This window comes from Cervus canadensis, chromosome 33 (assembly GCF_019320065.1).
Source record: "Cervus canadensis isolate Bull #8, Minnesota chromosome 33, ASM1932006v1, whole genome shotgun sequence".
Classification (NCBI taxonomy): domain Eukaryota; kingdom Metazoa; phylum Chordata; class Mammalia; order Artiodactyla; family Cervidae; genus Cervus; species Cervus canadensis.
In genome coordinates this window covers 35,219,069-35,232,186 of record NC_057418.1, presented here as the reverse complement: position 1 = coordinate 35,232,186, position 13,118 = coordinate 35,219,069, and the positions used below count along the sequence as shown (strand labels likewise).

The 13,118-nt window shown below is 45.4% G+C and overlaps 2 protein-coding genes across 2 annotated transcripts in view; both read left to right on the top strand.

The window, feature by feature from the left end:
* The window catches only part of PDE10A (phosphodiesterase 10A), a 337,901-nt gene that overhangs the window by 35,975 nt on the left and 288,808 nt on the right, over window positions 1-13,118 (top strand). The window lies entirely within an intron of this gene.
* Window positions 4,123-5,945, top strand: LOC122433811 (PRAME family member 12-like). The gene has a single exon (XM_043456777.1). It carries the CDS (start codon window positions 4,441-4,443, stop codon window positions 5,860-5,862), a length of 1,422 nt encoding a protein of 473 aa, XP_043312712.1. The 5' UTR covers window positions 4,123-4,440; the 3' UTR covers window positions 5,863-5,945.

Genomic DNA, 13,118 nt, shown 5'->3' with positions numbered 1-13,118 from the left:
CAACCCCATGGACGGCAGCACGCCAGGCTTCCCTGTCCATCATTATCTCCTGGAGTTTGCTCAAACTCATGTCCATTGAGTCAGTGATGCTATCTAACCATCTCATCCTCTGTTGCCCTCTTCTCCTCTTGTCCTCAATCTTTCCCAGCATCAGGGTCTTTTTGAATGAGTCAGCTCTTCGCATCAGATGGCCAAAGTATTGGAGCTTCAGCTTCAGTGTTAGTCCTTCCAATGAATATTCAGGATTGCACTTCATGGCAAACAGATGGGAAAAAGTGGAAACAGTGACAAATTTTATTTTCTTGGGCTCCAAAAATCATTGCAGACCATGACTGCAGCATGAAATTAAAAGATGCTGCTCCTTGACTGAACATCTGTGACAAAACTACACAGCATATTAAAAAGCAGAGATGTTGTTACTTTGCCAACAAAGGTCCGTCTAGTCAAAGCTTTGGTTTTTCCAGTAGTCATGTACGGATGTGGGAGTTGGACCATAAAGATGATCAGATGTATGACAGGAATGATATTTTGTCTGTTTGGGTTTGTATCTTTTTTTGTGTTTATGTTACTAATCTCTCACTCTTCTCTAGATCTATGAGAAGGGACATTTCCTGTTCCGTGAAATCTCTTCACAAAACCTAATTGTCAGGAATTTTGGCTGTTGATCAAATCTCATTGATTTCTGTTGCTTAATGGTCGGCACACTGGTGATTTTGGAGGTGTGATGGTAAGGACAGAAGCGCCTTTGAGGGGTGTGGGTGGTGACAGACAGGATAACATATGTCACCTCTGTGTGAACTCGTCTGGGAGGGAGCACTGGACAGGGAAGCTTGCGTCCCGAGCCTTCCTGCGGCCAGCTGTCCCTGGAGCGCTCTCAGGCAGGCCTCCCCAGCAGACAGGCAGTGGGGATGCTGGCTGACTCATAGTTTACGTGGGTTCTCCCGCGTCTTTCCTCCCTCTCTTTCCTGACCCCCACGCTACTCTCCCTTTCTTTAAAGGAGCATATGCGGGTCCCTCCAGAGCTGTTGGCATTGTGTGCCTCTGTTCATCTGGCAGTGGGTATCGCTCAAGGACCACAGCCAACAACGCCCACAGCGTTTGCTGGCCCAGAGCCTGAGAACTTGAGCCCGTTCCCAAACGCATACAGAATTTCTCTGTTAGGGACAACTCACCGTCGTGTGTGACGCTGCCGCAGCTGGGTTTACTACTTCCTCCTTGGTGAACACGTGTGAATACGTTTGGGTGTGTGTGCAGCTGCCTGGGAAAATGTGTGGGGAAAGGAAATACTTAGAGGCTGTGTTCTCCATGGCTTGACGACTCCAGTAGCTGACTGTTGCTTCCATTCTTCCTGGCAAGCTGACTTTGTGACTTGTGAAGTCATATCCTTACTGCTGCGGGACTGGCCACCTCCACTTCTTCTCAGAGAATCTCAGGGGGTGTGAAAACAAGCAGAGACAGGTTGGCTGTCCCTGGTCAGCTTCTCAGCCTCACGCCATCCCGTGGCCTTTGGCGAGGGTCACTGTTGGGAAGGACTGATGGTTAGGAGGTGCTGAAGAGGCAGGATGGAGGTGGGACATGGGAGGCCCCAGAGAAGGTCAGGTCACATTTTCTTGCCTCTGGCCTAAGACTAAGATTTACAGAATGAACAGCAAGGTACATCATGGTCTTTGGAGTAATTCAGCAAATTGGACAGAGTTTCTGAGCTCTCGAATGAGTAATATTTCTTATCGCTGTTTTTGGAAGATAGCCCCAGATCCATCTCCATGTTCCTTAACTTCAGATCTACGACTTTTGAACTTACTTTTGAAGGCCCTGAGCTGGTGGACAGTCTCTGCTATGTGTTGTTTCCTTGGAACTCATGGCAGGGGGTGGAGAGTTAACAGGAAGTGAGCACAGAAGGAACCCAGCTGTGTCTTCATCTTTGATGGTGTTGCCCACAAAACCTCTTATAGCTCCAAAACCTGGCAAAGTGATACCATGTTTTTGCCCCCTTCACCATCCCTGGCGGAGGCTAACGTGACAGTTGCATTAGCCTCCCCTCCTGACTGCAGAGCGCCAGCACCACAGCCCTTCTTAGGAAAGGCTGGACCATTCGCTGGTGTGACACGGTGTGAGACTGTGCGTGAGAGATGGTGTGACACTGTGTGTGTGAGATGGCGTGACACAGTGTGAGACAGTGTGAGATGGTGTGACACTGTGTGTGTGAGATGGTGTGACCCAGTGTGAGTGAGATGGTGTGACACAGTGTGAGATGGTGTGAGATGGTGTGACACTGCGTCTGTGAGACGGTGTGACACAGTGTGAGATGGTGTGACACGGTGTGAGACTGTGTGTGTGAGATGGGGTGACCCAGTGTGAGTGAGATGGTGTGACACTGTGTGAGACAGTGTGAGATGGTGTGACACAGTGTGAGTGAGATGGTGTGACACAGTGTGAGACGGTGTGAGATGGTGTGACACTGCGTCTGTGAGACGGTGTGACACTGTGTGAGACAGTGTGAGATGGTGTGACACAGTGTGTGAGATGGTGTGACACAGTGTGAGACGGTGTGAGATGGTGTGACACTGTGTGTGTGAGACGGTGTGACACTGTGAGACAGTGTGAGATGGTGTGACACAGTGTGTGAGATGGTGTGACACTGTGTGAGATGGTGTGACACTGTGTGTGTGAGATGGTGTGACACTGTGTGAGATGGTGTGACACAGTGTGAAATGGTGTGACACAGTGTGAGACAGTGTGAGATGGTGTGACAGTGTGAGTGAGATGGTGTGACACTGTGTGAGATGGTGTGACACAGTGTGAGATGGTGTGACACAGTGTGAGTGAGATGGTGTGACACTGTGTGTGTGAGACGGTGTGACACTGTGAGACAGTGTGAGATGGTGTGACACAGTGTGTGAGATGGTGTGACACTGTGTGAGATGGTGTGACACTGTGTGTGTGAGATGGTGTGACACTGTGTGAGACAGTGTGAGATGGTGTGACACTGTGTGTGTGAGATGGTGTGACACTGTGTGAGATGGTGTGACACAGTGTGAAATGGTGTGACACAGTGTGAGACAGTGTGAGATGGTGTGACACTGTGTGAGACAGTGTGAGATGGTGTGACACTGTGTGTGAGATGGTGTGACACTGTGTGAGACAGTGTGAGATGGTGTGACACTGTGTGTGTGAGATGGTGTGACACTGTGTGAGATGGTGTGACACAGTGTGAAATGGTGTGACACAGTGTGAGACAGTGTGAGATGGTGTGACAGTGTGAGTGAGATGGTGTGACACTGTGTGAGATGGTGTGACACAGTGTGAGATGGTGTGACACAGTGTGAGACAGTGTGAGATGGTGTGACACAGTGTGAGATGGTGTGACACTGTGTGTGTGAGATGGTGTGACACAGTGATCCCAGAGTCTGCACTAATCGAACGGGAGTGGGGAGTGGCTGCAGTCCTGCCTTTTTAAAATAATTATCTGCAGGTTTATAAAGCAGCTCCGGGACCGAGGTGTGCAACACGACACGCCCTTCCCTTCCCCACAGTGAGCTGTTTCTGCGTGAGTGACGTGTGCGCCCTTTGCCTCTGAGAGACACTGTCCGGCTTTTTTTGTTCAGACTGTTGGGGGTTGGTGGGCAAGGTGGAGAGCCGCGGGCCTCCGCACGCCTTCCCGATGCCGTGGCTTCTCCCCGACTTGCTCCTCTTCAGCAGTGACCTTCCCCAGGGCAAATCCTGCTTCTGCGCGCCGCCGTCTTGTGTAATTCGAGTATCAGAGCCCCTGTGTTCCTCTGGCTCTAGTAGATTACATAGAGAGCGCGAGTGGCTGCAACGAGCCGCGCTCGCTGCTCGGATGACGTGGGAGGCCCGGCGGGCTGGCCGGCCTCAGCCGGCGGCTGCCAGCTTCCTGCGCGCACAGCGGGCGCCTTTGTCCAGCCCCGCGCCCCGCTCCCCGCCCCCTTGAATCCTGCCCTGCTTCTCCGCCCCGCACTGCCACTCCCGCCCGGAGCTCGCTGATCCTGACGGCCTGCTTCTTGGCACTCAGGTGTCTGCCGTGCTGCTGCGCGCCCCTGTGCGGGGCTGTCGTGCGCGTGTCTCCCACGGCAGTGCCGCCCCCCAGCTGTCGCGGTGGAAGGATGCTGCCGGCCCGTGCCCGAGATTAGAATCAAGCCCTTCGGGGTGGCTCTGAGGTCCTTCCTCAGGCAGAAAGCCCATTGACGTCAGCCACCGGGGAGCATAGTCTGGCCTCATTGTCAGTTAAAAGTGCTCACTTTCAGAAGGAGATAGAGAAAGGGCCAGGTGTTTTTAGAAAATTCAGTTTAACAAGAGCACCTGTTGACAGAATCTTCCAGCTCCAGAGGCACCACCTGGGCTCTCCACCGTGTCTGAGATCTGAGCAGCCTGCCACCCACATCAGAGCTGTACCCACAGGATTCCTTTTGGAACCAAGTCACGATGAGTCTCCAGACCCGACCCAGACTCTTGAACCTGGCAGCAGTGAGCCTGCTGAGGAATGAGGCCTCAGCCATCACTGCTCTGGAGTATCTGCCCATTGAACTCTTCCCCCCACTCTTCATGGAAGCCTTCTGTGGGAGTCGAAGTGAGACCCTGAAGGCCATGGTGTATGCCTGGCCCTTTGTCCGTCTGCCTCTCGGGGGCCTGATGCAAAAGCCTCACATGGGGACCTTACAAGCAGTTCTGGATGGTCTTGATATCCTGCTTGCCCAGAAAAAACATTCCAAGAGGTGCAAACTGCGGGTGCTGGATCTAAGGAATACTGGCCAGGACTTCTGGAAAATGTGGTCTGGATCAAGTGTCCATGTATCCTTAAGCTCATCAATGACACCAGTGGCTGAGGTCAGGTCAAGGACAGAGCAGCCCTTGGCTCCTTTAGAGGTGTTCATAGAACTGCACTTCAAGGAAAGTACCACAGATGACTTCCTCATCTACCTCATGAGGTGGGTGGAACAGAGAAAAGCTTCCATACACCTGTGCTCTAATAAGCTGAAGATCACTTCAATGTCCTTAGAAAATATTGTGCAGGTCCTGGGTATAGTGCAACTGGACTGTATTCAGGAAGTGGAAGTGAATTGCATTTGGCATCTGTCCACTCTGGCCATGTTTGCTCTTTTCTTGGGCCAAATGAGTAATATACAGAGACTCCATCTCTCCCACATCCATGGGCTAGCAATTGAAGAGGAGGAAGAGTATTACCATGTTGTCCAAATTACCTCTCAGTTCCGCAAGTTGTACCACCTCCGGGATCTGTATTTGGAGACTCCCTCCTTCCTTGAAGGCTGCCTGAACCAGATGCTCAGGTGCCTGATGACTCCCTTGGATAACCTTGCTATAACTCACTCTCTCCTTACGGATTCAGACTTGATCCATCTGTCCCAATGTCCAAACATTAGTCAGCTAAAGGGCCTGGATCTGAGTGGTGACCTCCTGACGTACTCCAATGCTGAGCTCCTCTCAGTTCTCCTGGAGAAAGTTGCAGGCACACTTGAAACACTGGACTTAAACATGTGTGGGATTAGGGACTTCCATCTTGAAGCCATCCTGCCTGCCCTGAGCCATTGCTTCCAGCTCAAGTCCTTCAGCATGCGTGGAAACCTTCTCTCCATGGCTATCATGGAGAAGATGCTGCGACACACTTCCGCACTGCCCAGTTTAAATAAAGAGCTGTATCCTGTCCCTCAGGAGAGTTTGCGGTCTAGGGGAATCCGTCAACCACAGAGACTTGCACAGTGTCGGGCTGAACTGTTTGAGATTCTGAAGGACTTAGGACGTCCCAGGGCCATTTGGATTAGCTCTATCTCCTGTCCACAGTGTGAAGGTCATGCATTCTATCATCCTGAGCCCATTATATACCAGTAAATATCCTTGCCTAGTTGATTGCCTATATCACAAATTTTCTTGGATACTAAAAGCTAGGACAGATTTGCATCATAAGGGAACAGAAACTCATGGTTTCAGATATCTGCTCAAATTGAATATGAGAAGAAAAAATGATTCAGCAAAGGTGCAGGATAGCAGAGGAAAAAGTTGACTCTGAGAGGAAAAGGGGGCTTGGAGGACAAGTGTCCTAAAGAGCCAGAAAGATGAACCTAAATTTCATTAGGTGGATTTGGAGCTTTTGACACATATGAAGCTACCTGTGGTTGGATGTTTCTAAAGATATGGTCAAAAATAAAGAGGCCCTCAGTGTAAACTTACTGCTGCTTTCTCTGATGTAATATTCAGTTTTCTCATTTTATACATCAGGAGTCTCCAGACACTGATAAAAGATTAAAGCACTGAGTTGTCTATGATCTGAAACATTACCATTTAAGCAAGTTCTGTATTCTTTCTGGGTTGTCTCTTCCCTTTGCACTTATTTCTGAGGCTGTTCACTGGGTTAATACACAGAAAGGGGAACATACTCAGTGTTCAAGAGCCATTGAAGTGAAGTGAAGAGCAGGGCCCTCACTGTTGATTCAGGTCATCATCCTGGACATGACCAGTCCTCATGATTCTGCTGTGTCCATAAGTCTCAGCCACTGCTGGGAAGGTTGGAGAATGCATAGGAGAGATTGGAGTTATCTCTAGGGGTAGACATTCTGAGCCTCAGGTCTCCTAGGCTACTTGCTTATAGATCAGACCAAAGGATAAAAATTACTTTGACAAGTAGGGCTTGTTAGTTTGGTAATAAAAAAAACTAACAGAAACTAGTTCATACAAGGTTAGTACAAAAGTTAGTACAAGGAAAGAAATCTTAAAGATGAGAGCAGAAATAAATGAGGTAGAAATGAAGAAAACAATAAGAGATCAATGAGACTAAAAACTTTTTTATATCAATGAGATTAAAAACTGATAGCAAAATTGATAAAGCTTTATCCAGACTTACCAAGAAAAAAAGGGAGAGGACTCATATCAATAAAATTAGAAATGAAAATATAAGTTACAACTGACATCACAGAAACAGAGGATCAACAGACTCCCACAAGCAACTATATACTAATAAAATGGACAACTTAGAAGAAATGGACAAATCCTTAGAAAGGTACAACCTTCTAAAACTGAACCAGGTTAAGCAAGAGAAAACATGAACAGACCAATCACAAGCACTGAAATTGAAACTGATTTAAAAACTTCCAGAAAACAAAAGTCCAGGACCAGATGGCTCCACAGGACAATTCTATCCAACATTTAAAGAATTAACATCTATCATTCTCCTACTATTTCATCAAGTTGTAGAGCAAGAAACACTCCCAAGTTCATCTTATGGAACCACTATCTCCCTGATACCAAAAGATATGCTCAAAAAAGATATGCACAAAGATATGCTCAAAAAAGAATTACTGGCCAATATCACTGATGACCATAGGCACAAAAATCCTTAACAAAATACCACCAAATATCAGTAGAATCCAACAATACATCAAAAAGATCATACACCATGATCAAGCAAGATTCACCCCAGGGATGCAAGGATTCTTCAGTATATGCAAATCAATCAATGTGACACACCACATTAACCAACTGAAGAATGAAAACCATCTCAATAGATGCAGAATAATCTTTTGACAAAATTCAACATCCATTTATCATTAAGATGAAAGGACAAACAAAACTGGTAAACTTTTAGCCAGACACTTTAAGTAAAAAACAGGATTCAAATCAATAAAATTAGAAATGAAAAAAAAAAAAACAAGAGCACCTGTTCTCCGCCTTGCGTGTTTTTCCCTCTGCCCTTTATCGCCCGTGGAGTTTACCCTTAAGCAGACTCTGTGTCTCAGAGCCTGTCCTGACCCTCACCCTGAGGTAGCTCCATCCTTCAGGGGCTCAGACAGTGTTCACCTCCTGAAGGAAGGATAGATGCTTTCCAGCAGGTGCTCCTGCCTCCTGCAGGCCCTCCCCTCTTGCCCCTGAGGCTGCAGCACCCAGGGCCACAGGGCCCGGGGTCCCCCGGCATCCCCTTTGTGGCACGTGAGGGTCCCTCCGCTGCGGTAATTCTCTTTCCTTAGTTTATCAAGCAAGTCATTCTTTCAAGACACATCTCAAGCCTATATAGTCTTCCCCACCTTGTAGCTCAGTTGGTAAAGAATCTGCCTGCAGTGCAGGAGACTTGGTTTTGATTCCTGGGTCGGGAAGATCCCCTGGAGAAGAAAATGGCAACCCACTCCAGTATCCTTGCCTGGAAAATCTTATGAACAGAGGAGCCTGGTGGGCTGCAGTCCATGGGGTTGCAAAGAGTCGGGCACGACAGGGCAACTAACATTTACTTAACACTTACACTCCACTCCAAACACACACATTCTCCAGGAAGAGTTGATCATCCTCCCTTCCAGGTACAAACATATCCTGTTCTCTCACCTCTTGGTATTCTGAGACTACTTACATCTGCCTTCTCTCCAGACCAACTCTCCTGAGGGCAGAAGCCGCCTTATTTACTTGCACACTCCAGCATTCTTGCCTGGAGAATTCCACTGACAGAGGAGCCTGGCAGGTTACAGTCCATGGGGTCGCAAGAGTCGGACATCACTGAGTGACTGAACCACCACCGCCATGTCGGAACATGTTAGGAAGTCAACAGAACAGTTTTTGTGGAATCGCGGAAGGTGGCATGCTCTCAGCTGGGACAGGAGTGGAGCTGCCAGGGTCAGTGTTCCCAGAGCCCTCCCCTCGCAGTTCAGAGCCCAGCGGGAGTGGCCTGCTGTGTGGCTGGGGTCTTGGTTCTGCACACAGGCTGAGGACAGAGGACGCTCGCCCGTGGACGGTACCCGGCCCAGCAGGCGGTGTGCCTCAGCAGAGCTGAGGGTGGCCCTTCTGCAGGCGCTCCGCTTTTCTCAGGAATTGGCGCCCAGGCGTCTGAAGCCAGGGCCTTTTGTGCCAACAAAATATCATCTTTCGGTCTATCTATAGAGCTGGAGCATGCTTCGTAACTGATGTTTATTCTGTATATACAAGGCATTTAACTGAGGTACCTGTGAGGTACAAGAGAATGTGATATTACAAATAGGACCTCTGACTTTGTCCTCCCAATTGTAGTACTGACAGAATGCAGATACCAGACATTGAATATCCTACAGTTTTCCCAACCAGTGCTGCCAACGACCATGCGTAGATAAACCCTTCAAATGTCTCACTTTCTCTCATTGGTACTGCCTATAAAATCATGTGCATGATAAATTTCTCTTCTGTTTAAGAGAAAAAAAATCGCGTAAACATTAAATTGTATCTTTTTCCTCAGAGTTTGTCCTAAGGGGACAAGAAACCTAGTAAGTTGCGGAATGTATGTGTTGCTCTGACACCAGAGGTAAACTGATGCTGAAATACTTCCAGCGGTGACACATTTGGCAAAAACTCTTAAGTCTGGCACTTGGAAGATGAAATTTCATTCCAATCACAATAAACCCTCAGCATTATCTTTATAAAAGTAGGTATGAAGCTGCATAGGATGAACCATGTAATCTGCAGCAAAAGTTACTTTAAATTCAAATCTGACTTTCCAAATTCTCTTCTGTCCCCAATTTACACAATATAATGAATAGCATTTTAGTCCCCACCCAGTTCTCTAATATTCTGAACGATGTTACCTGCAAAAGGCAAATAAGGACACACTGTGTATGTGCTCATGTTGGGGGACACTAAGAGAAGTGATATTTAAAAAAAAACAAAACACAACAACAGCTTTCCTGAGGTATCATTTGCTCATTTGAAGCATGCAATTAGATGGTTTGGGGTATATTCATAGATCCATGCAGCCGTCACCGCAGTCAATTTTGGAACATCTTCATTACTTCAAAATGGAACTGCGTGCCCTTTAGCTCCCGTCCCCTAACCGTGGCTCCGTCGCCCTCACGTGTCCCTGAGCAGCCCCAGCTGTCTGTCCCTCCTGTTCTGACTTCTGTAGGATGGGATCGCGGGGTGCATGGTCTTTCGTGACTGGCTTCTTTCACTCAGCGTAATGTCTTTAAGGTTTGTCCATGTTGCAGCACGTGTAGAAGGTGCTTCACTCCTTTCTGTGGGCAAATACTATTCCATTTGATGGATATACCACATTTTGTCTCTCCACTCTCCAGCTGATGGACATTTGGATTATTTTCACCTTTTGGCTATTGCCAGTAATGCTGTTATAAACATTTGTGCTTTGTTGATTTTCTCTGTTGTTTTTCTGTCCTTAGTTTCATTCATTTCCACTCTTATAATCTTTATAACTTCCTTCCTTCTGCTTGCTTTATGTTTAGTTTGCAGTGTCTTTTTCAGTGTCATAAAATGGAAGGATAGGTTATTGATTTGTGATCTTTCTGCTTTATTAATACAGGCATTTGCAGCTATACATTTCCACCTAAGCACTGCTTTAACTGCATTCTATAAGTTTTGTTATGCTGTCTTCATTTTCATTCATCTAAAAGTATTTTCTGATGCCCTTTTCAGTTCTTCTTTGACCCATTGGTGGTTTGAGTGTTGTTTAATTTTCATTTATTTGTGAATTTTCCAAATCTCCTTGTTGTTGATTTTTAATTTTATTCCATTGTGACCAGAGAACATACTTCCTGTCACTTTTATCTTTGTTAAGGTTTTATGGTCTAGCATCTGGTCTGTCCTGGAGAATGTTCTGTGTGCTCTCGAGAAGAATGTGTCCTGCGTTGTTAGGTGGGGCGTCCTGTAGACGCAGGGATTTGTAGTGTTGTGCATGTCTTCTCACTCCTTCTTGATCTTCTGCCTCATTGTAAATTGGGGTATTGAAATCTCTCTTATTGTTGAATTGTCCTTTTCCCTCTTAAATTATGTCAGTTTTTTCATGTTTTGGTGCTATGATGTTAAGTGCATGTGTCTTTGTTATATCTTCCAGATGGATTCACCTTTTTATCATTATGAAATATCCCTATTTATCTCTAGTAACATATTTTTTGTTTTAAACTCTTATTTTGCCTCATACTAGAGTAGTCACTCCAGCTTTCCTGTGGGTACTATTTTCCTGATAATGTCTTTTTCATCTTTTTACTTTAAACCTGTTTATATCTTTGAATTTAAAGTACATCTTCAGTAGATAATAATGTTTAATCCAGTCTGACAAATTCTGCCTTTTAGTTGGATTGTTTAACCTATTTACATTTAATGTTATTAATATAGCTGAATTTTTAAATTTTTTATTTTATATTGGATTATAGTTGATTAACAGTGTTGTGTTAGTTACAGTTGGATTTAAGTCTGCCATTTTACTTTTGTCCCTATGCATCTCGTCTAGAGATATACCTCATTTTTGTTTCTCTGTTTTTCCTTGACTGCTTTCTTTGGCATTGCATAATATTTTCTAAGATAACATTTTAATTTCATGGTAACATTTCAATCTCATTAATGATTTTTTTCATTCTATGTTTTTCTTTCTGATTTCAAACCGCTCACACCTTCTATTATATCAGGTCACTTCTTACATTTATGATTATAGATAGTTTTCTCTCCATATGGCCCCAGTTCAGATTACTTTCTTTTTCCGTAGGTGGTAGCCATTATTAGGGTTATTCATCCCAGTTTTCATGTTTTTATAACACTGGGGAAGGGACTAGAATTTACGGCTTAACCTAAGTGTTCCAGTGGAGACAGAAGAGATTGCTAGCTGAGCCAAGGACCCCTGCTTTACCTGCCTGTTCAACTAGAGGTTCCTTGAGTAACTAGTTTTATTGCTGAATAATCTCCCTGGTGTTCATTCGTAGCACTCAGAATTCAGTTGGGAAGAATTCTCTGGCAGTCTTGTTTTTAGGATTCTGTGCTTCCACTGCAGGGAACACAGGTTTGATCTTTGATGGCAAACTCAGATCCCACAAGCCAAAAAAAAAAGTTGTAGTTAAGCACTAAGGAATTATGTTTCTGTTTGTTTGTTTTATTTAATAGAAAGTTGGGATGTTGAAGGAAAAGAAAGGATTCACTTCATGAGGTTAATTCTACAAAGCCAAGCCTGAGGCATAAAATAATTCTGAGGTGCTTATAATTAGGACAATTGATAGGAACCAGTACTCACTACTCCAAGCAGGAATGGTGATTAAGTAAGACTGGAAAATTTTCATCTTTACCCTGTAGTCACAATTAAATTTTTTATTATGGGTAAAATACCCATAGCATAAAAGTTACCATTTAAATCATTTTAAATAGTATTCTGTTGTATGAATATACCACAATTTGTTGATCCATTCATCCACCAGCAAACACTTGGGTTGTTACCACCTTTTGTCCATTGTGAATAAAGTTGCTAAGAATATCAGAGCACAAGTATGTTTCAGTTGCTGCTTTCACTTCTTTTGGGTATAAACACAGAGGTAGAACTGCTTAAAGTCTGAGAAGTTGCCCTATTACTTTTTCATAATGGCTGCATCATTTTACATTTCCATCAGCCACTAAGAAAGGTTCCAATCTCTCCACATCCTTGTTATTTTCTTTTGTTGTTGTTTTTTATTTTGGTTTTTTGATAATAGTCATCCTGATGGGTGTGAATTGGCCACTGTATTTTTGAGTTATTTTTTAGTAGTTGCTCTAGGGCTACCATAAATATCTTAACACATCAGAGGCAGCTTCACATTTATGCTGGCTAAGTCCGGTGCTGGGGTCTTTGTTGTTGTTCAGTCGTGCAGTTGTGTCTGACTCCTTCACAACCCCATGGACTGTAGCCCACCAGGTTTCTCTGTCCATGGAATCTCCAGGCAGAAATACTGGAGTGGGTTGCCATTCCCTTCGCCAGAGGATCTTCACAACCCAGAGATTCATCTCCTGCTTGGCAGGCAAATTCTTTACCACTGAGCTGTGTGGACGAAGGTCCATATAGTCAAAGCTATGGTTTTTCCAGTAGTCACATCCGATGTGAGAGTTGGTTTGTAATGAAGGCTGAGCACCGAAGAATTGATGCTTGCAAACTGTGGTGCTGGAGAAGACTTTTGAGAATCCCTTGGACTGCAAGGAGATGCAATCAGGTAATCCTAAAGGGAATCAACCCTGAAGATTCATTAGAAAGGACTGATGCTGAAGCTCCAGTACTTTGGCCACCTGATCTGATGAGCCGACTCATTGGAAAAGACCCTGATGCTGGGAAAGACTGAAGGTGAGAGGAGAAAGGCGTGACAGAGGATGAGATGGTTGGATGGCATCACTGACTCAGT